Source organism: Podarcis raffonei, chromosome 5 (genome assembly GCF_027172205.1).
Source record: "Podarcis raffonei isolate rPodRaf1 chromosome 5, rPodRaf1.pri, whole genome shotgun sequence".
Classification (NCBI taxonomy): domain Eukaryota; kingdom Metazoa; phylum Chordata; class Lepidosauria; order Squamata; family Lacertidae; genus Podarcis; species Podarcis raffonei.
Genome location: NC_070606.1, coordinates 91,287,036 through 91,311,472, shown reverse-complemented (window position 1 = coordinate 91,311,472; position 24,437 = coordinate 91,287,036). Strand labels below are relative to the sequence as shown.

At 45.5% G+C, this 24,437-nt stretch overlaps 1 protein-coding gene across 4 annotated transcripts in view; it reads right to left on the bottom strand.

Moving 5' to 3' along the window:
* The window catches only part of USP13 (ubiquitin specific peptidase 13), a 66,623-nt gene extending 43,050 nt beyond the window's left edge, over positions 1-23,573 (bottom strand). For 2 of the 4 annotated variants that reach the window (XM_053390607.1, XM_053390608.1), the window contains exons 1-3: positions 23,310-23,573; positions 11,386-11,511; positions 5,215-5,275 (exon numbers count right to left, since the gene is read on the bottom strand). In XM_053390607.1, coding sequence (XP_053246582.1) covers positions 5,215-5,275; positions 11,386-11,511; positions 23,310-23,423 — 301 coding nt within the window. In that variant the 5' untranslated portion in view covers positions 23,424-23,573. The remainder of the gene's footprint in view (positions 1-5,214; positions 5,276-11,385; positions 11,512-23,309) is intronic. The other 2 variants (XM_053390610.1, XM_053390611.1) reach the window with 1 other exon arrangement.
* Positions 23,574-24,437: the final 864 nt, after the last annotated feature.

Below are 24,437 nucleotides of genomic sequence, written 5' to 3'. Positions count from 1 at the left end.
TGTTATGGTCTGGTGCGTGTTATAGAGCGAAAAATACGGTATGCACTCTGGGAACCATTATCTGCCTGCTTGGAAAAACAAGCTTGCAGGGCAATTTAGGGTTTATTATGCATCTTACCAGAATCTGCTATGCTGTTAACTTTGGAATGGGTCACTTTAGCCAGGGCCCTGAAGCCTAATTTTATGGCGAGACACTCACAGCATTGTGGCATGCGTGCAACAGCATGCACCTTTAAAGACTCGAAATGAAATAGAAACAGGGAGGGTGGAGGCGGGAATCCCAAGCCAAATAAAGTGTCCCAACCAACAACTGACTATTGCATCTTTCCAACAGCGCAGCAATTCAGATAGGTTTTACTTCATTCACGCTGAAAGCAACCCTAAAAGTGAGACACGGCATCACTCTTTCCATTTCACAGATAGGGAAATGAGGCTTTGCAATGAATCTATGGCCAAGTTAAGGCTTGGCTGAGATTAACTCACACTACAATGTCAGCCATAGAAAATGCCTGCACATATTAGCTCCCAGCCCCTGGATAGACAGCTAGGATCACGCACCATGATGCAGAGGTTTCAATTTTTAGACCAGCACTGCAAATGCCTGAGGAACACCGTATGTGGTGGTGTACCATGACTGAAGCCCTCTCCACAAATACAGGCTGTAGGCAAGAAATGGGAGCCACCGCATATGGAATATTTGAAAAAGAACCCTCACCTTCTTTTCCGCTCTGTCTTTGCGATTGCTTGCTTGCAAATTTGCATAAGGCGATCAATTAAGGATGCTTCTAATACAGAAGGGATTGGAGGGAATTTAACGTCCTTAATAGGTTTCTACCTCAAAGAGCATTACAAGTGAGAATGCAACAAATGTTCAAACCGGATTGGCAGGCTGCATCTGCGGGAACCTTTTGATGCGGGATTAAGTAAGGCTGAATCTAATCGCATACTGCTTTCTGTGCTAGTCAATTCTTTTCTGTTTTACTCACACGTTGTGATTAGTTTTATTTTCTCTTCCTCATTGCTATTTTTGCAGTGAACGTTGGGAACTCTTCCAAGCCTGCAAAACAGTCATAAGCAATGCTTTCTTTCTGGGGGGACCCAGGGGTATGCATACCCCTAAACATTTTCTTAGGGGGGGGAACCACTGGTCATAAGCATCTATCCCAGCCAAGTGAAATAACTAGCCCCCAACTGGCTTATTTGTTCATGTTGGAAATGGTTCAGGCAAATTGAAGATGCACATATATAAGACAACACTTTTTCAATTCCAGGTTAGACTCACATTTGAAATAGGGATATAAAGTGTTGTCGCTTGCGCATGTGAGCAAACCATTAACCAGCTGTAGGAAAAATCTTCAAGATAATGATACAGCTCACTAGGTGGGGATTCAGAAGTTCAAAATTGCTACTGCCTCTCTGCCACAGCTCCCCCATTTAATAAAAAGCAGGTCACTTAAACCGTTACATATTTTTATTCAATCAAATTTTATTACACAGCCCCTGTCAGACTGGATAACTCAATTGCTCATCAGTACCTTCAACATTAGTGATGTATGGAAGTGAGAGCTGGACCGTAAAGAAGGCTGATCGCCGAAGAATTGATGCTTTTGAATTATGGTGCTGGAGGAGACTCTTGAGAGTTCCATGGACTGCAAGATGATCAAACCTCTCCATTCTGAAGGAAATCAGCCCTGAGTGCTCACTGGAAGGACAGATCGTGAAGCTGAGGCTCCAATACTTTGGCCACCTCATGAGAAGAGAAGACTCCCTGGAAAAGACCCTGATGTTGGGAAAGATGGAGGGCACAAGGAGAAGGGGACGACAGAGGACAAGATGGTTGGACAGTGTTCTCAAAGCTACCAACATGAGTTTGACCAAACTGCGGGAGGCAGTGGAAGACAGGAGTGCCTGGTGTGCTCTGGTCCATGGGGTCACGAAGAGTCGGACACGACTAAACAACAACAACAACAACCTTCAACATCTTATACATTCACTTAACCAGAAACCTCCTTGCAATAACCTGCAGTCAACCTGGGGCTCTGTTCACACATCATTTTGATACGTCATCAGGGATACATAAAATGATAAACAAGGCAAGACCACTTTCCTAGGTGTCATCTTTACCAACTGCAATGGTAGACTACCAGTCTGCCTGCCCTTCTTAGATTAATCTACTGCTTTTTCCAAGTTGGGGGTGGATTTCAAGCACCCCTAAAAACCACTGCATTTTTGACACAAGTAAAGCATCCTCTCCCCCTCCACCCCATGCCATGCTATTTACTCAGGGGTACTTTAAATCACCAATATTCAGCACTCTTCCCTGTTTCAGAGAGTAGCATCTCTATTTATGGGCTTAAGCGCTAAATGAGTTGGGTAGCAGGTTGAATGTTCACACACACCACAAAAAACCCCTATATAACAGAGGCTATCCCATTTCTGTCAATTAGACATCACTTAGACGTAAAAATGTGGGTTGCAGAATTGTGATGCTCCTGTTGGTGCAGCGGGAATCTCATCTGTACTCACAATTGGGCTAGTTGATGAACTGGAAAAGAATAGATTTTCCCCAATAATAAATGGTGGTGGTGTGGGAGCAGAGAAATCATTTTATAAAGTTTCAGCTGCATTAATTTGGCTTGCAGGGTTTCTTTTCCCTGATCCTCAATCCTGATTTTCCAAAAAAAAAAATAAAACTACTCTGAATGCTGGGGGGGGAAATATGAAAGGAGGTAGCATCAAAAAGGCAGGACAGAGGATGGTTCAGGCTACTGTGCAGTTGTGATAAGAGTCACATTCCATATATCTAAGTTTCTCAGATGAGGTACTAAGCTATTGTTCAGATTAAGCCAGGGGAAAAGGGTTTTTTTGGGTGGGGGGTTAACCCCTCCAATACGGACAACACAGAAATCCGAACAGCTACTTGTGCCTCTGTTATTTTTCTCTGTGGAACTTGCACACACACACAAAAAAAAACTGGAAAGGAGAAGACGTCCAACTGGTCAGAAACAATAAAGCAGCGCCAGTAGTACATTGTGGTCCTAATGAGTCACCTTCTCTACACTAAAACAGAGTCGCCGTCATCAACAACAACAAAAGAAGTCAAGCCATTTGGAACCATCTATTTAAAGAAAATGCGAATAAGAGAATGAGGAGAGAGCTTCATGAACAACAGTTGGGAGAAGGACAAATTCGTTGAGTTAAAGCCAGTTTACCCATAGGACTAATAAGGAATTTGTCCCTAATGGTAACCCTAAAGGCTGTGCCAAACTGACAGCTTGCCAGGCATTCCCAGAAGCTGCTAGCCTGTCCTTGACCATGCCGCTGACCGCCAGGCCGCATTCAGCCTCAGTCAGCCATTTTGACAGCTCTAGGGAAGCAGTGAGCTGAGCAGCAGTTGCTAGGCAACCACAGCCCCCTTCTCAACCAAAACCTGAATCCTAATAACAGGGGAGGCTTCATTCTGGGACCAAGGGGCATTGGAAGGGGGGAGGGGGCTTATTTGAACCCAGTTATATTTATTCATTATTTTCGTTTTTGTAAATCATGATTAAATAAAATAAAATCTGGCTGTTTCATTCTAGTTCATTTGAAAGCCGCCTTGAGGCTTTTTCTTGTAAGACTGAAAAAGCAGTAAATAAATGAAAACAGAGAGCAAGGTCTTACTCAAAACGCACACAAAACGCACACAAACGCTCCCCTTAATATTTATCACAATACACATCACAGAGCTTGTTTTGGATCAACCACTTGGGATCAGTTTCACAACACCAAAATGCAAATATGACTTACTGGTTCAGGAAAGGGGATAACATTAGCCACATAGAAGCAGCAGCAGCAGCAAAACCATGAACACTGAACTATTTGATTTTTGTAACCCATGCTTAAAACTACCGTATTTTTTGCTCTATAAGACTCACTTTTTCCCTTCTAAAAAGTAAGGGGAAATGTGTGTGCGTCTTATGGAGCGAATGCAGGCTGCGCAGCTATCCCAGAAGCCAGAATAGCAAGAGGGATTGCTGCTTTCACTGCATAGCGATCCCTCTTGCTGTTCTGGCTTCTGAGATTCAGAATATTTTTTTTCTTGTTTTCCTCCTCCAAAAACTAGGTGCGTCTTGTGGTCTGGTGCATCTTATAGAGCGAAAAATACGGTACGTAGCTGGTGCCACCTTTCCCTGAATCATTGCTAGGTTTTACAAACCTATGCGCCTGGAGGAGAGACAATTTGGCTAAAATTGAGGTGGCGTCAAAGGATAGGGCTCGTCTTTTTCATTAACAGACCCCCTACCTTCCTCCCTGCACTATGCGTGTTTACTGAACCGGTCAAGTTGTATTTTAAAGCACCTAAGACCTGTAAACCAAACAAAAATGACTCAATTTCAAATTAAAGTCTACAGCTGGCTCCCAGTCTTTTGGCTTCTAAAGTACCTTTGCCTAAACACAGTCTCAATGTGAGAGGGACCCCCAACTAACTTGTTTCTTCACCGGTCCCCCTCATCCCTTCAGATGTGTACTTCTTAAAAGGCTGAGGAGTTCAGACAGAAAAAAAGAGTCGCAAGTCTCACATATATATCACATGAACTGATATGCGGACACATTCACATATATACAAATGTGCACACTTACACGTGCCTAAGTCCCATTGATTTTAGCCAAACGAATGCACACACAAATCAGATTCAGACTTCCACCCCAAGCAAGCGGCAATAGATTTCTAACCAAAAAAAGCAAGCCTTTTTACTGGAAACAAATGAACTCGCTATCTCGGTCCGTCATATGAGAGAACAAAAGCCTTGTGGCCAAACAAGCAAGGGCAACTCTGGAGTCAGGAATTCAATTTCAAACTTCTTCCCTGACCTTGGGGCCTAACACTGTCTCCACCGTTCAATTTCTTTTCAAGGTTTAATTTATTAACACATGCAACGGGTTATTAGGACACAGATGGGTGCAGAAAGAAAGCAGAAGAAACAGCAATGAAAAGATTGGTTTTTTTCAAAGCAGCCTCCATGGGTCGCAAGTTTATAACGAGAACTTTTTTTTAAAAAGTGATTTTAAAAATGCCCCCTTATCATCAGAATAATGTATGTTTGATCCGTGAAAAAGAAACTTCAATACCCAAAGCCACTGGAACTCAAAACAAAAACAAAAAAACCCACCTCAAACATGCACCTGTGTTAGTTAGTCAGAACAAGGTTTGAAAATGGCTCTTTACAATACCTAAAAATAGCTTGGTGTTTCTCCTTTTTGGTAAAGCTCCACCAGATGCCCCTGTTACTTTCTGGAAAGAGAGAGAGAGAGAGAAAGGAGATGGAGAGAAAAAGAAGAAGAAAGGTTAAAAGTCTAACTCATGTCACTACAAGAAAAATAAAATAGGAAACTGGAATCAAATCAGTCTAGTGCAAAATCTGCATGGCAGTGAATCCTTTCCCACTTTGCAAAGTTGTTGTAAAGGGAAATGTAAAGTGTTAATCATCATCAATCATAGCTGACAGTGCAGCCAAGGGTATTTATTTTCTATCAGGCTTTAACAGATAGTTAAGAAGAGGAGATTTCAGCAGCTGCAATTCCTCTTATCCTTGCCTGTCAAGGAACACCTGCTAACACTCTTCCTCCTATGCACCTGTTTAAAGGGTACCTGAGCTCTTTTCTCCTTTGCCTTCAAGTACCCTAGTCGACAATTAGCACCTTGAGTTGTTGATCAAAGCTCTGCCTCCAAGATTCATTCTGAGGAAGCCACACAGCACATTAACCTGAGTTAACAGCAATTCCCTTTCACCATGAAATCATGGTAATTGTACTTCTAGGGCAGCCTTTCTCAACCTGTGGGTCCCCAGATGTTGTTGAACTACAACTCCCATCACCCCTAGCTAGCAAGGCCAGAGCTCAGGGCTGATGGGAGTTGTAGTCCAACAACATCTGGGGACCCACAGGTTGAGAACTGCTGTTCTAGGGGAACTAAGGGTCTGCATGCCCTCCAATAGGCACATCCTATTCAATAATAATAATAATAATAATAAGAATAAGAATAATACCCTGCCCACCGGACTGAGTTGCCCCAGCCACTCTGAGCGGCTTCCAACATATATAAAAATACAATGAAACATTAAACATTAAGAAACCTCCCTATACAAGGCTGTCTTCAAATGTCTTCTAAAAAGGTTGCATAGTTACTTATCTCATTGACATGGAGGTCACATAACGCCATACCCTCCGACATTTCTCCAATTAAAACAGGGGTATCCTAAGGAAAAGCGGGTCATTCCAGGGTCAAATCAGAAACCAGGAGGGCTTCTGCAAATCCAGGACTGTCCCTGGAAAATAGGGAGGGTCTGGGTCCGTAACACAGAACACAGAACACTCTCACTGAACTGAAGGCAATGGGATGATTTGGGGGAAGCCAAGACAGACACACTCGTAGGAAACAGATATATATTTGTAGTATTGGTATGGCCAACGTCACATCCCTAGATGCATAAGACTTGGGTGCCAAACCCTCGATCTATTGGGTCGAGTATTGCATCTCATTCTCTGTTACCCAAAATGCAAGCATTTTCAATTAAATCCTTCCAAAAGCTCAAAAGTATTGGAGTCTAAACCAATTTTTCGATGGACTTTATGGCAACTGGCAGGTTTTCGAAAGAGGGCCATCCCAAAAATAAATAGGAAGCAAATTAAATAACCCTCGACCCCAAAACCCAAAGTCTATCATGCTTAGCAATGAAGATGTTCCCAGTTCTTATAACAACCAAATCATATGTGCTGCTTCTCCAACCGCTCCATTGCTACGTCTGTCAGCTATCACACTACTCATTGTTAAAAAAAGGGGGGGGGGAGAACGAAAGAGAGGAGAGAAAATTCTGTCAAAGTGCAAAAACATATCCAGAAAAATGGAGGCTCTGCACTGAACTTCTGTTGCTATCCTGAGACAGCTACTTGAAGCAGTGAATTCTTACGCACACCTTCAGTGTGTAATTTCCAGATCATTAGGTTTTTGTGTGTGTTTTTAATGGAACACTATTCCTAGAGATAGAGACGCGGGTGACGCTGTGGGTTAAACCACAGAGCCTAGGACTTGCCAATCAGAAGGTTGGCGGTTCGAATCCCCGGGACGGGGTGAGCTCCCGTTACTTGGTCCCTGCTCCTCTCAACCTAACAGTTCGAAAGCACATCAAAGTGCAGGTAGATAAATAGGTACCGCTCTGGTGGGAAGGTAAATGGCATTTTTGTGCGCTGCTCTGGTTCGCAAGAAGCGGCTTAGTCATGCTGGCCACATGACCCAGAAGCTGTACGCTGGCTCCCTCGGCCAGTAAAGCAACCCCAGAGTTGTCCGTGACTGGACCTAATGGTCAGGGGTCCCTTTACCCTTTACCTTATTCCTAGAGATAACATCCTTGCTATTTATCCCAGGATAAAATGGGTAGGGCCCTCATCTATCGCTGACTCTCCTTCAACTTTCAGTTTTCCTCTTGAACATGTAAAACAAATGAGAGCTGCTGGACACGTCGCAAGCAAGCAGAAATTCATATGTTTGGTTAAATGCATGTGGACTTAAGATGAACACAGTTAGGTGCGTCTCCATCTCATGTGATTAAACTGAGGCTTTTTGGGTGCAAAGTGGGTGCTCTAACACCGATCCCCAAGCCACAGACAGCCCTTCTCACTTCAAGTCCACACACTTTCACCCTGAATAGGTGAGCAGGGGCTCCTGCACCAACCACGTTTTTCCCTCTCCCATAGTCGAAGTGACTATGGATACATAGTCTAGGATGCATGTAAACAAACAAGTTGGAAACTTGCTCAAAAGTCTCTATCAGTCTCCACTCCCAGGCAATTGTTTTCTGCCCCTTCGCTTAAAGGTGGTTCCTCTTCGAAGATTGCAGAACAGAGCTAGGAATGCATCATTATCTGTAAAGTGTGAGACAGCTCTCAAAGACTGATGCAGGTTCAGTAGGTGTCATCACCAAAGGATAACCGAACACATAAGCAGGTGTTCTTCATACAAAAGGCGATATGCTGGGTCCAGAGAACAAGTCAAAGAGCGCAGGGCAAAAGGCCGCAGAGATCAATATCTGGAAGGCCAGGCGTATATGCAACATCTCAATTTAAAAAAACTCATCGTAAGGAAAACTGAAATCCCAGCATCAGTTTAGCGAGGCAGAGAGATGGATAGCCTCATTCCCCTAAGAAAGAATTGTAGAGTTGGAATGGGACCACAAGGGTCATCTAGTCCAACCCACTTTTGATGCCTAAATTGCCAACGTGGAACTCAAACCCACAACCCTGAGATTAAGAGTCTCTTCCTCTACCAACGGAGCCATCCTACAGAGCAAAGTTGACAGCCGATTCAGGTATTTTTAAAGTCAATTCAAGCGGGTGAAGGTCTAATCACAAAACAGTCTGCAAATTTAAAAAATACACCTGTTATTCCACACAGATACAGTGGTACCTCGCAAGACAAATGCCTCGCAAGACGAAAAACGCACAAGACGAAAGGGTTTTCCGTTTTTTGAGTCGTTCCGCAAGACGAATTTCCCTATGGGCTTGCTTCGCAAGACGAAACGTCTTGCGAGTTCTTGCGAGTTTGTTTCCTTTTTCTTAAAGCCGCTAAGCCGTTAATAGCCGCTAAGCCGCTAAGCCGTTAATAACCGCTAAGCCGCTAATAGCCGCTAATAGCCGTGCTTCGCAAGACGAAAAAACCGCAAGATGAAGAGACTCGCGGAACAGATTAATTTCGTCTTGCGAGGCACCACTGTATCTTCATTTCAAGGCCTGTTTGGGCAGACTGCAACCATGCCTCGTGAAACCAAGAGTAAGCATATTTGAAGAGGGGGGCATTTATAAACACAACTTGGATACCTCCAATAAATCCATATATTGTCGTATTTATTGTGAGGGGTTAGTGGGGAGGTGCAGAGGTGGAACCTCCCTGGTACAGAGTGCAAACAGCTGTGTTTACATGGTCAACTGGGCAGCAGAAGAATACACGGGCAATCAGAACAGGGTAACCAACTTTGACCTATCATTGCTGGGACAGCGGCTATGTTAGCCTCCATTACCAGGGAGGGCTGAAGAGGTTACATGTCTTGTTGACATGTAAACAGTCTTTGAAGCCAAACTTACTGGTACATGTCTTCAGTGCATACCTTCAACCTGCTGGAAAGATTTCCCTGGGAGGTCAGTGCCAAACACTAAAGCAGCACCGTAAATATTTATCCACGAGACCGGTTGTTGCCCAACCCTCTGCACCAGCGTTACTGCGATTTTCCTTCCAAACTACTTCCCCGCCTCCCCATGCATACCAGAACAAGCCTTTTAAAAATTAGGGTCGGCAGCACCCACAGCACTGCTCCATGTTAAAAATAAAAATAAAAATACAGTGCTATAGCTGCTACCCTCAGAGTGCACTGTTTCTGGAAGAAGCAGGGCAGCAAACTGTTTCTCCAGAGGAGACCAAGCACAGTGCTATGGCAGCTGCATTTAGATATACAGTCATACCTCGGGTTGAAGTACCTTCAGTTTAAGTATTTTCAGGTTGCGCTCCGCGGCAACCCGGAAGTAACGTGCTCCGTTACTTCCGGGTTTCGCCACTCGCGCATGCGCAGACGCTCAAAATGATGTCACGCGCATGCGGGGAAGCGGCGAATCGTGACCCGCGCGCACACAGACGCGCAGACACAGGTTACGCTCTGCTCAGGATGCAAACAGGGCTCCGGAATGGATCCCGTTCACATCCAGAGGTACCACTGTATTCTCTTCCTCCTGCTGTTAAAGTGATACAGTGGTACCTCGGGTTACATACGCTTCAGGTTACACACTCCGCTAACCTAGAAATAGTGCTTCAGGTTAAGAACTTTGCTTCAGGATAAGAACAGAAATCGGGCTCCAGCGGCGCGGCGGCAGCAGGAGGCCCCATTAGCTAAAGTGGTGCTTCAGGTTAAGAACAGTTTCAGGTAAAGTACGGACCTCCAGAACGAATTAAGTACTTAACCCAAGGTACCACTGTACTTGGTCTTTTCAACTAAAAGTCACCAGTCCATTTTTTTTAAAAAAAAACATGGAAGTGGACTCAAAACAGTGTTGCTGTAACAACAGAAGCAATTTTTATGATTGGTAGGCAGCAGTTGTAAGGGGTAAGGATGTGCAGGGGCAATTACAACTCAGCCACGGGGAGCAGATGAGAGGACAAGTAGAACACTTCATGGCAACCCGAAAAGGTTCTCAACGGCGCTTTGCAAGGGCGATTTGCCACATCAGCTGAACTACTAATGATAAATATGCCACAGTGAACTTAGCATAGCCTTCCCCATAACCACCCCACGTAGTCCTTTACATTATCAGGGGCATTCAACCTCACAACTTAAAGCGGGGATGGGGAACCTGTAGCCCTCCATATGTTATTAGAATACGACTCCCAGCAACCAGTTTTAGATACCAGCATCACCACCAGGGCCGGATTTAGGTTTGATGAGGCCCTAAGCTACTGAAGGTAATGGGGCCCTTTATATATCCAGCTGTCCTTTGTCAACAACAAATTGTCACTGCTTTTTGTGTTGAATACTTGCTACAGTGGTACCTCGGGTTACAGACGCTTCAGGTTACGTGTTTTTGGGTTACGCACCACGCTGAACCCAGAAGTACCAGAATGGGTTACTTCTGGGTTTCGGCGCTCGCACCTGCGCAGAAGCACTAAATCGTGCTTTGTGCATGCGGAGAAGCGCCGAATCGCGACCCAAGCATGCGCAGACGCGGCGCTGTGGGTTGTGAACATGCCTCCCGCACGGATCATGTTTGCAACCCGAGGTTCCACTGTATATGGTAATTTATGGACCTAATAGGTATCTAAAACCATTTGCACATAACAAAATACGTATGTTATCAAAGTAATTGTTGAACTTATCTTATATTTTGGAAATGTACATCAAGTTTTTTGTCCTTTAAATTTTTTTGGGGGGGGGCCAAGAGAGTGGGGCCCTAAGCTATAGCTTGTTTAGTTTATACATAAAACAGGCACTGCCACTGAGAGGGTGGAGACTATAGCCCTCGTGTTCTGCTTGTGGGACTTCCTGCAAAGATCTGGTTGGGAAAAACAGAATGTAGCACTAAGATAGACTTCTTTTCTGACCCAGGAGGGTTCTCAACAACCAGCGCCCATTGGGCCATTATGCAAAAGCTGCCAAAAGCTTCCCAGCAAAGCAATTGCGTACGCACATTGCTTACACAAGGTACTGTCTACTGCTGGGAGTTCCCAAATATGCCTGCCTGAACTACAAAGCACAAATCCTAATACCAATCTTCAATTATTATTTTCAGGCTGGCTGTTTTAATTCTCAAACAGAAGGAAATGGCTTTCGACGGAGCCTTCAGATGCGTGGCCCCAACAGCACCTACCTCTTTCATGTGCCGCTTCAAATGCATGTACACACACTGACCCGTCTTCCGGTAGTGCCTTTCCACATGTTCTCTTCCGAATCCCAGGAAGGTGTTCATGCACACGTAGAGGCCTCCTTCAGAATCCTGAAGAGGAGAAGAGAGAGCAAGAGCGGTTACGTTGTGAAAGAAATCTGATCGAATCCTTCAGCATGAAGGCAGGAGCCCCTGCTGGATTAGACCAAAGGCCTGCCTAGTCCAAAGAAGTGTTTTCACAGTGGCCCACCAGAGGCCTATAGGAAACATGCATGTACGACCAGAGCATAACAGCACTCTCCCCTTCTGTACCAGCTCCACCTGGTATGCAGGCTGAGACCCTACCTGCCCGCGGACTGTCTCACCAGAGTGGTGCATGCTCTAGTTATCTCCTGCTTGGACGACTGCAATGTGCTCTACGTGGGGCTACCTTTGAAGGTGACCCAGAAATGCAATTAATCCAGAATGCGGCAGCTAGACTGGTGACTGGGAGTGGCAGCCGGGACCACATAACACCGGTCCTGAGAGATCTGCATTGGCTCCCAGTACGTTTCCGAGCACAATTCAAAGTGTTGGTGCTGACCTTTAAAGCCCTAAATGGCCTCGGTTCTGTACACCTGAAGGAGCGTCTCCACCCCCATCGTTCAGCCCGGACACTGAGATCCAGCGCCGAGGGCCTTCTGGCGGTTCTCTCATTGCGAGAAGTGAGGTTACAGGGAACCAGGCAGAGGGCCTTCTCAGCAGTGGCGCCCACCCTGTGGAACGCCCTCCCTTCAGATGTGCAGGAAATAAGCAGCTATCCTATCTTTAAAAGACATCTGAAGGCAGCCCTGTTCAGGGAAGTTTTTAATATTTAATGCTGTACTGTTTTTAACACTTGATTGGGAGCCGCCCAGAGCGGCTGGGGAGACTCAGCCAGATGGGCAAGGTATAAAAAATAAATTATTATTATTATTATGCAGTTTCCAGCAAGCGGCGTTGGAGGAAGAACACAGTTGTCATGGCTCATGGTCATTGGTAGCCTCATCCTCCGTGAATTTGCCCTGTGCTCTTTTAAAGTCATCTAAGTTGGTGGCCATCATTGCATCTTGTGGGATTGAGTTCCATAGATTAACCATGTGTCGCATGAAAAAGTACATTCCTTTGCCTGTTCTAATTCTCCCAATATTCAGCTTCATTGGAGGTCCTCGAGTTCTAGTGTTAAGAATGAGGTATCTAACTGTTGGAGATGCAATAGGGATAATGCTTCTCTAAAACGTATGGGGTTTTTTCATTGTCCTATATTGAAAGATTTTTGGCAGAACGTAACTGAAAGCGGGTGGCGCTGTGGGTTAAACAACAGAGCCTAGGACTTGCCGATCAGAAGGTCAGCGGTTCGAATCCCCGTGACAGGGTGAGCTCCCATTGCTCAGTCCCAGCTCCTGCCAACCTAGCAGTTCGAAAGCACGTCAGGTGCAAGTAGATAAGTAGGTACCACTCCGGCAGGAAGGTAAACGGTATTTCTATGCTCTGCTCTGGTTTGCCAGAAGCGGCTTAGTCATGCTGGCCACATGACCCGGAAGCTGTACGCGGACAAAAGCCGGCTCCCTCGGCCAATAAAGCGAGATGATCGCCGCAACACCAGAATCGGTCACGACTGGACCTAATGGTCAGGGGTCCCTTTACCTTTACTTTAACTGAAACTATCAACAGAACTTTACGGAACAACCTTACATTTACAGAGCAAGATATCCTATTAAATTATATACTCAGCACATGGAACCTTACAAAAGGACAATACGAGTGGACAATACGGGTCACCTTCAAAGGTAGCTCCACACAGAGCACACTGCAGTAGTCCATATGAGGATCCTCACTATGATATTCCAAAAAATATCAGGTAAGAATGTCCCTAAATTATCTAGTCTGCCTTTTGCCTAAAATTGGTAAATTTTCACAACCTGGAATGTGGGAGATGATATGCCAATGTTGTTTAATAACTCTTTCAATAGAGGAGGATTATACTCTAATTATACTCTATAGAACTGAAAATCCTGTTCTGTTCATTCTTGGGTTTCGATACCAACAAACCCTGTCTGGAAATTATTTTAGGGCTGTTTGAATTATAGTCTGTGGATAGCCTCTATCTCTTAATGAGGAGGAAAGAGATGCAACATTTTTAAAATTTTAAATTTTTTAAAAATCGGATTCAAGAGAAGAATTTCTTTTCAAGCTAATAAATTGACTGAACGGGAACCTTATATTCAAAGGGTTTGAATACTGAATTTGATCTGGGATGCTATGTATGAGTTAATATGTACTGTATACTGTTGTTTGGTTGTAACAGAAAAGTGATGCTGCAGCTTTAACCATGTAATCATGTGATAATTAATTCTATACACCTGTACTGTATTTAACTGCTTGTTATGAATCTGAACACCAGCTGTGCCTGTGAATACCTTCTTTATCCTGAGCAAACCATTTTGTATGATTGGGTAAGGTATAGTATGAGACTGATATTTTCTAATTTTTATGGTTTACCACACATTGTAATTGGAGGGCTGTTTTGTATCATGCAGCTTTTCGGACTGGTGAAGCGTGTAGAACAGGTCTCCTTTTGCCTGCTTGTGTTATTCTCACCAGGGTGGTGGCTTTGATTTGCCTTCCCGTAATTGAACCATGTACACAGCTTTGTGTTTCCAACTAAAGACCCATTGAAGAACATCTCAATAAATGTTGGAAATGCAAAGAAAAAGAGGAAACATTTTTATCATATTTGGTGGGAATGTAAAAAGGTGAAACTTTTGGGAGATGATATATAATGCGATGAAAAAAATGTTGAAATATACATTTATTAAGAAACCAGAAGCATTTTTACTTGGCATTGTAGGAGATGATATAAACAGAAAGTATTGTAAGTTGTTTTTATATGCAATGACGGCAGCAAGAATATTCTTGGCACAAAAATGGAAGCAAGAAGAATTACCGACAAAAGAAGAATGGAGGATGAAATTGATGGACTATGCAGAATTGGATAAACTAACCGGAAGAATTTGAAACCTGCGGGACCACAGATTCACAGAAGACTGGTGTAAATTTACGGACTATTTGAAAAGTAATTGTGATGACCAAATTACGTTTGTAGGTTTGCAAGAAATTGCAAGAAGGTAAATTATTTGAATTATTGCAAAAAATGGTTAAAGAGGTGGATTGTGAGTTAAGATAATTAAAGGCAATAGGAATTTAAGAAATGCAGAAGAACTGATAAAAATGGTGGATCATCAGAGGTGCTGATGGAAATCCAAAAAGATTGTATAAGATGTGAAGTTCTGTGGAATGTATAATAATTGGTATGCTGAAATTAATAAAAAATATACATATAAAGGAACAGAGATGCAATATTATGTAGGACAGTGGATTTGCTGCAAGTAAGAATGTTGCGCTGTGCTCTCCCGTTTTTGCTCAACTTTTATTTTTGAAAATAAACTCAAATACTGTGGAAAATTTATAGCTATATAGGGATCTCACCTTCCAAGGGAAACCAAAGCCAGGTACCAGGTCTCCTTACCATTCAGGGAAATGGGATGGGTATAACAATATGAAGGCCAGGCTAGTAAAAGGTTTTATATGGGTGGTTTTCCCCCCTGAGGACTATTTGTCAGACTGTTTGACACATTCATGCACATTAAGTGCCTCTATGGCATTACATAATAGTCAATTTTCTTCCATCAAAAACCAATGGGTCGCATGGATGGGTCCAATCCTACTATCAAAGCATAGCTGTCAAGTGTCCCTTATTTGAAGGGACAGTCCCTTATTCCAGCGCCATGTCCCGCTGCTGTCCCTTATTGATGGATGTCCCTTAAATGTCCCTTAAATGATGTCCCTTAAATTTCAAAGGAAGCAGCTCCTCTCCCTCCCTCCCTGCCGGCCAGGGAGGAGGGAGGCTCCAACTGTGTTGTTTGGCTGTGTTGCTCACCCAATAAGAAGTCTAAGAATGACTGGGGGGTGGAGCTTGCATGCCTTGTGTGTGGCTAGTTAATGCAAGCTGAGAGGTTTTTTGAATGCTGTACGCCATTTTGTTGCACGTGCTGCTGCAAACTTTGCAGTGCAAAGCCATGCCGGGGAGCCATCTTAAGTTGAGGCTGCATAGGCCTTGTGGTGCATGTGATTCAGATTCTATTCAGTTGAACCTCTAGTTACAAAGTTGGTTGGACAGTGTTCTCGAAGCTACCTGCATGAGTTTGATCAGACTGCAGGAGGACAGGAAGACTGGAGTGCCTGGAACAGGTGAGGCTGCAGGTCCCTTATTTTGGCTGCTGGTCCCTTATTTTCAAGGCTGCTGGTCCCTTATTTTCAAATCTGTAAGTTGACAGCTATGTATCAAAGGCTTGCTGGGGTAGCCAAGTCATGCAAGCATCTTAGTGAATCTTGCATGAAAGCAACACACCGCTCATTCAAGCCAGCCAAAACCCAACAGGAGCCAACATTTTAAGGTTCATCGGTTTGATGCCTAGGTAATCATTGGTACGGCTCTAAGATAGAACATCTAATCTTTGAGGAAACACCATGGCCAGAGAAATCAGTCAGAAACTACAGTGCAATTGCTGCTATTAAAATATGGTTGCAAAATTAAAGAAGATCAGACAGCTGAAGCAACTGGAATTTGCTTCAGGGCTATAATTTTCTGACAGGGCTATAAAAAAGACACTTCCTTGAATTTGCAAAAAACGTATGAGCAAAATCTGTAGAAGGTACAGAGAGCCAAACTGCATCAAGTCCAAGTTCTATAGATTTGTCAGGCAAATGAGCCTTTCCAGGATTCCGAAAAAAAAGTTTGAGGACAAAAGAGTCAAAGTGCATAAAATGGACTGCATGTGCAACATTGGAAAAGGAAGGACATGTGACTTAGATCCATGTGAAATTAACATAGGAAGCCACATTATACCAAGTCAAACCATATTCTCTATACAGTCGCACCTTGGATCCCGAACGCCTTGCGAGTTGAACATTTTTGTTCCTGGACGCCGCAAACCTGGAAGTGAGTGTTCCGGCTTGCGAATGTTTTTGGGAACCCGAATGTCTGATGTGGCTTCTGCAACTTCCAATTGGCTGCAGGAGCTTCCTGCAGGCAATTGGAAGCCGTGCTTTGGTTTCTGAACGTTTTGGAAGTCGAATGGACTTCCAGAACGGATTCCGTTCAACTTCCAAAGTACCACTGTACTGGTTCCCAGCCCTAACCTGGAGATGCTTCCAGTACGTTTCCGAGCACAAATCAAACTGCTGACCTTCAAAGCCCTAAACGGCCTTGGCCCAGTATACCTGAAGGAGTGTCTCCAACCCCCTTCAGATGGTTCCCTCATTGTGAGAAGTGAAGCTACAGGGAACCAGGCAGAGGGCCTTCTTGGTGGTGGTGCCCGCCCTATCCCACCCCCATCAGATGTCAAGGAGATAACTATACAACCTTTAGAAGACATCTGAAGGCAGCCCTGTTTAGGGAAGTTTTTAATGTTTGATGTTTTATTGTGTTTTTACTATTCTGCTGGGAGCCGCCCAAAGTGGCTGGGGAAACCCAACCAGATGGGCGGGGTATAAATAAAATTGTTGTTGTTACTATTATTATGATGCTGGGGGTTGAAACTGGGAGCTTTTGCATGAAAAGCAGGTGCTCTACCGCTGAGCTAAAGCCCATTCCCCGAGTCCTAAGCAATCTGTTCCTCCAAAAGCTCAAAATGGCATCACATCTAAAAGTAACAGCCCTCAAGAAGGCTGGTAGAAGGTCCGGCCACACTTGGAACTCTGGCTTCCGTACGTCGCCTGGTCTTCCCATTACAAGATTGCAATCACAAAGTATTTCAGCCCTGCAGATATTGATCCCCACAAATAATTATTATAAATAGGATTAATACAATATAGCATACCTAAAATATGGGCTTACATGCAGTGTTAGAAATTACCCAGGTGCCTTTTGCGACCGGCGCGGGTTCAAGTGCGACCATGTGGAGATCTCTGGATGCCTGGTTAGCGACTGACATCTCCATCTGTCTGGCCCCTCCAGCTTTCTTAAGGTCACCTTGGAATCAGGCAAGGTTTTATCTCAAAGGATGTCCCCAAGCGCATAACTTTACTACTGGCTATTCACTTGCTGGTGTTAAAAAATTTAAGCTGTTTCCTGTCCACCTAATGGGACTAGCGTGCCGTTAAAGCAAAACCTACACAGAACACCAACGCACAGTGCCAGCCTCTGCCCCAAGGGATCTGACAGTCACTGTGTAGTGCATGTCATGCACAGCGAATACTAAAATCACAGCGCCGCTGCCTCTCCATCCACACCTGCCATCCATCGTAAGGGCATACATTTTCCTTATGTATAAATATAGCCCCAATCCATAGCCTGTCAAAATGGACTGGACTACGACACATTTTTGTCCCATTTAAGAGAATGGAAACGGGCCAGAGGAAGTTGCCTTAGCAAAGTGGTAGCCTGAGCATTTCCTCCAGCTGGTCTACCTTAAGTATGCAAATCTTGACATTGTTTTGGAATTTTCTTTGGCCTTTCCTAATCAGTGTGAGTCTCTGCTCAGAGAGCTGCTGGGCGACACTTGAGATCTGAAGTGTGTGGGTTATAAAAAGAACCTGCCTTCCACTGAGAGATGATAAGCACCAGGCAGCTGAGTCACTTTTGAATCCCATATAGATTCTTGATCAAAATGTCACAAAACAAAATAGAAAAAAGAGGGCGATCAAACACCTAAAAAAGTCGGATGAGTCTCGTACTGGCACCTTATTTTTTAATCCAAGAAAAACAAACAAACCCACTGTGTGCAAACCATTAAATTATAATGTACGAAATCTGGAGATTGACAACATGCACAAGTGAGCACAGACAGTCCAAAATGAACTCAGAGAGATACCAGCGAAGTGACAATTTTGAACCAGTGAAGTAGGGAAATAATGTGTCTATTTTGGGGAACATTCAAAATTCACATGGAATTATGGGTATCCACATGTGTTCATTCAGGTGTGTGAGAGTGTGTATAATTTCCTTGCCCAATCGGAGCCTAAGTCAGCATGAGGTGCCCTCGGGCAGTTGCTGAGAAGCCAGCAAACCAGCAAATATGTTTAGTGAGGCTGCCTTGGGGCCAACACTCAGCCAGGGGCATTGTAGGAAGTTAAAATGCTCAGATCACCAGCAGCAGCATGCCTGCTGGAGCCCACAAGCACAGATAGGGCATTGGGGCGGGGGGGAATTGGCTAAGGAGCCTGTCCAGTTCCCAACTTTGCTGCACTCTAGTTTGACTGATCATCAAGATCCTGGGGTCATATATATTGAACCAGCCTCAATTCTTAATAGCTGGTGCCACAAATTGCAAGGAATGGGCCTAAATCCACACTAGTGATGTCCCTGAATGAACCCTTTTCCCTATTCCCATTAAGTGAATTGTGAAAAATCGCTTCTAATGAGGAGGAAGTAACACACCAAGCTGCAAAGGAAGAATGGACAAAACCTGCCTTCTATCCCCAATGCTTGGGAGACCACAGTTCCTCCGTTTTCATTTCACTGTCCCCTTCCCTCCAATATTCACAAACCACCAACCAGGGCCGTCTTACCCATAGGCGCTAGGGGGGTGGGGCACCTGGGCACCAAGCTCTCAGGGGCGCCAGGCCAAGAGTCCAGGGCCCGAGAGTTGAGTCCGGGGAAGAGCCCAACCGTCGGTCAGAGCACCGTGGCAGGCTCTTCCGCTGCGGGCGGCTCTACGCTGCAAGTTCAGTGGCAACCGAGCCAGTGAGGCACTGAGGTGGGCAGCCGACTCTGCCCTCCTGCGCGCCTGGGACTGGGCAACCTGGGCGGGGCGCCGGGCAGATCTTTGCACCCCGGCGCCGCATATGCTTAAGACAGCCCTGCCACCAACGCAGTTTAGGAAGAGTAGGGCAGGAATAAGCATGCATTGCAAGATAAGAAAGTAACTGTCTATTTTTAAACCGTCTGTATTAGAGCGTATTCAGATGTATCAGACAAGAAAAACTACAACAATCATAGCTGACATTACATTACATGGAGAGGCATTAAAAATGAGCTGCTTTTCTCCTCCTGTAGTCTGAAGTGGTGCAGTCCTGGAGGACTGGACCACAAACTTTTTCCATATGAAAAGTGCTTGTAAGCTGTGGTTGAGGCAATAGCCATTTTACCTTAAGAGACTTTGCATATACGCCGTTCAGTGCTTGTCGGAGCCACTGAAATCTTGTGACAGGTGTTGCCCAACTTAGATGCCAACAGAACACTTTCAGATTATGCTGGGCCTACTGTTGTCTGCTGCTGCAATGCAGACAGGCCGTGGGACACAGTAAGCTCAAGACCTGTAAGGATGTGCTGAATAAGGACAATCAAACCCCCACAGAAAGGGCTGGGCAAATATCTGCGGACAGGTAAATTAGAACCCTGAACTTGTGATCACTCAGTGCGGACACCCTTTAACCAGAATTCTGCACATGCAATCCAGAACAATAACAAATAGTAAAGAAGGTATTTCACCCAACTCCAAAGTATTTATGTAGCTTCTAATACATAATCTGTTGCCGAATTTCTAGGCATTTTAATTTTCATTTAAAAGCAGCTAACAATACGTCGTTCCAAACTGGGCTGAAGCAGGGGTGCAGCTGGTTCAAGACTTTCCCAGAGCTATATCACCCCTGCAAACTGCTGTTTGCCACACTAAGACAGGCACGCACACACACACACTCATAAGCAAATTAGGAACCAGGGGAGTGATTAAACATAATCACAGATTAATTAAAAGGAACATAAGCACTGTGTGCCTATCTGTGTGTTTATTAATTAGAATTATCTTGGGCCTGTGAATTGTGCCACTCTCCATAAAAGTGTGCAAGTAAGCACTGTACAGAAGGCTCTGCCAAGTTACAGAAGGCCGGCCAGAAGGCTAGCAAGAGACCCCAGAGGATGAAAAAGTATCTGTGTCTAATCAATTATTTCAAAATCCCTGAGGGAGGAAGAACACGAGGTTCATATGAAACCAGCCAGCAACGTGCCCTCTGTTCAGCTGTGACAGACTAGCTGTAAATCAGGATCGCAAAGTAAAATAAGAACGCCAAACTTGGAGACCCAAGAACTTTGGAAAACTTTTTCCTGGAGAAGTAAACCTACTCAATGTCCACTTCGTTGTCTTTAGTTTCAGCTGCACTGGAAAAGCAAGTCTGGTTCAAGCTAATTTTAAAAGGAGAATTTACACCTGCAGCCCTCACTATCCCAAGCCACTTGTACTTTGCAATGCACTGAAATGGGGGGGGGGGGGGCTTCAGGAAATCCCAGTTGGCAGTTGCACAGTTGCTGCATCCCACCCCCACCCCACCCCCACTCCCAAAATACAAACACTTCTATGTTGCTAAATCCAGCAGCTCCTAAATGTAGACATACAAACACTGCACTCCAGGCAGCATGAAAGCAGATTTATCACTGGGAAACAGGAGCGAATTTCTGTCTTCCAAGGAGAAGGGCTACCTGGAACTCTTTCAAACATTGCAACATATCCAACACAGAAAGCAATCGTGCATGTGTGCATCCTAAAACATAACACAGCAAAACATACACATGTTCAGTCATCACATGAAACAACCCAATTGTGGATTTTTAGGCTATTTCCTGCACAGAAGCTGCCTTCCATCTAAACCTTTGCTGTCTGCACTGACTGGCAGCAAGCGTTCAGACATGGTTCTTTCCTATCCAGCTCCGGAGGTGCCAGGGACCTTCTGCACACAAAGCAAGTGTTACAATGAGCCATTACAAGTGTGTGAAGTAGACAAGAGGCAATCCACCCTATTCCTGTGATCTGTTTTAACTATTTTTAATTCTAAGTTACAACCTTCCCTGGGACCTACAGGTGAAAAGCAGGCAATGAATGTAACAACAATATTAACACAGAGTTGAACCCCAGCATCTGGTTTTCAGTATCTGGCTGCCACTGAAGATGGAGGTTCTATTTTGTTCTCAAACCTAAAATATTTTTCCAGTTTGGGGGAGAATATTAAGAGAGAGCTCCCTAAGGGTGAATTAAAGGGGTAGGCTTGCAGGTATGGAGCACAGTGGATTGGGGATTGGGGAGGATATTATGTAGTCAAGGAGGAGGGCACAGACTGGCAGCAAAAGAGTGGTGCATTCTGGGTTAAGTAGCCACAGGCAGGAATTATTTAAGTTGCCATAGGTGGGGGAGACATTGCAACTGGTACCAATTATGGAATGTATGGGGGGGACACTATTCAACTAGCCTAGGCACTGGAACTTGGAGGTGCAGCTGGGGAAACAGGTGGAATTCGGAAGTGAGAGACCGGCAACCTGAATATAACAGAGGACACTCCATGAATCCAGGTAGATGCTGAGAGACACAGTTTGCAAACTCTCAAGTTTCAAGGTGGGAGCTATGAAAAAAGGGTGGTTTGTTAAGGGGCAATGGGGACCATGAGAGGTTGAGGAAGAGTACAAAGGCATGAAGGGAGTAACCCATTGACCCAGATACTGAGGGGGTGCCAGGCTGAAGTAAAGGTAAAGGTAAAGGGACCCCTGACCATTAGGTCCAGTCGTGGACGACTCTGGGGTTGCGGCGCTCATCTCGCTTTATTGGCCAAGAGAGCCGGCGTGCAGCTTCCGGGTCATGTGGCCAGCATGACTAAGCCGCTTCTGGCGAACCAGAGCAGCGCACAGAAACGCCATTTACCTTCTCGCTAGAGCGATACCTATTTATCTACTTGCACTCTGACGTGCTTTTGAACTGCTAGGTTGGCAGGAGAAGGGACCGAGCAACGGGAGCTCACCCTGTCGCGGGGATTCGAACCACCGACCTTCTGATCGGCAAGTCCTAGGCTCTGTGGTTTAACCCACAGCGCCACCCGCATAGCCACTGCTAAATCCGCCTCTGGACCCACATGGGAAAGACCAAGATAGTAACAGTGGAGCATTAGGCATTGGGGCAACAGGCCTAGGAGCATCATGAGAAGATACAAAGGAACCAAAGAAAAAGAGCTTGAGGGTCTACAGCAACGACAGACCCAAACATGGGGAACTAATTGTCAAGGGGGAAAACCTATGGCCCTATGGGGTGGGGCAGAAGGCAACACAGAGCTCCTTGGGAATACAGGCCCTGATGGGGAGAGGAACCCTACAAAATAGAAGACCTGACCTGCTAACAGAAGGATGTGAGGAATGGGGGAAGACCAGAGGGATATTGGGGGGGGGGCAGGCACCCTACTAAGCAGAACCGGGGGTGCCAACTTGAATAAAATATTGGGGGGGCAGGCAAGACCTGCCCCACATAATCAATCACCCCCCACACCATTTGAATGGCAATGCCCATCAGCTGGGGTGGGGTACCTTCAAATATTTTATTGGGGGAGGCAAAGGGACCTCAGCCCTTAGGAGTTGGCTCCTATGCACCCTACTAAGTAGAACAAGAGAGGGATATGGGGGGCACACTACTAAGTAGAAGAGAGGGATATGGGGTAAGGGGAGAAGCACCCTAAGTGGAAACAGACGGGATATGGGGTGACGGGAGGGGGCCCTACTAAGTAGAATATAGGGACGTAGGAGAGGCAATGGGGGCATCTTCTCTGGGGCTACCGGGAGCCAAGGGGGTACCCTAAGAACGGGATTGAGGGTTAAACAGCGCTGGGGGGGGGCCGAGGAGGGATGCCAGTACTCTGTGGGTCCGAGGACCCTATGAAAAGTGGGGAGGGGGGAAGGAAGAAGAGAGCGGCGGAGGAGCCTGCGAGAAGTGGGGAGGGCGGACTGGTGGAGAGCTTTGGGTGGGGAAGATAATAAATAATAATAATAGTAATAATAATAGTGTGGGGACTTGGGGGGCGCAAGCGAGGAGGAAGAGCAGGAGGGACGCCCTTCTCGCCGGGCGAGGAGCCTCACTTACGGGCGAGTCGTAGGAGAAGGAGCACTCGGTCTTGTAGACGCGGTCGCCGGCCTTGGGCACCCGGATCGTGGGCATGTAGGGCACCAGCAGCTCGCCCACGTCCCCCGCCGCCATCTGCGCCTGCCGGCCGCTCCCCGAGAGCGCGCCCGGCTCCAGGCTCCCGCCGCTGGGTCAGCAGAGAGGAGCGCAGCCGGCCGAGCCCCGCGGAGGAGCAGGAGGAGGAGGCGGAGAAGGAGCGCAGCCCAGGCCGGCCTGCCCGCCCGCCCTCCCGGAGGGGAGGAGAGCCGCGCCGAGCCGCTATTTTTAACCCAATGGCAGCGGCGGGGGGAAGAGGGCCGCCCCGCCCCGGGGGGATCTCTCTCGGCGGAACCAGCTGCGGCCACGCCCAGGGAATCCCGCTGCCCGGAGCTCTGCACATGCCCCGAGGCGCCCTTTTCCTCCTCCTTCTTCAACCTCAACCCAGGGCATGGGGGGGCGGTGTTAAGGAGACTTTCTGCTGCCCATCAGGCAATGGCTGTTTCCACCTGCCCAAGGAGCCCTTCCCAGACTTTGGGAACAGCGGAAGCAGCTGGGAAGAGAGGAGTTCAGGGATATATTTTTTTTAAATAATAGTTTTGCAAGTTGTGCGTCCTTGTTTCTCAGTTGGATCCTTTTCCATGGCTTTGTATGTTGTGTGGTATGTTATGTGCTGTGACTTGCGGTCATTTTTACTGACTATAGTTTAGTAATTTTATTGTAACTGATCAATGTAAACTGTTTCATTATCGCTTGCTGATGTTTAATTTATTTCGTTGTTGACTATGGATTGTTGAATGTGGCTTTATTTGATACAAGCTGTTTGTTTTAAAGCCATCGTGACTTTTGGGCATTGGATCAGATTGCTATGACTTAGGTGGTCTTTGCTGTCTATTTTGTTTTGTTTTTTAAATTATTTTTATTCAATTTCCAATATAAGATTTAAACATGCATTTCAATATTGTCACAATTACATATTTTTTACTTCCTTCAGCTCATCCGTGAATCTTCCGTTTTCTAATCTTCTATCCGCAATTCTAAATTTAACATTGCCTTTTATTTTAAATAAACCTATTCCCTTGTTCCCTTTTTTACAGTGTTTCTAATATTATT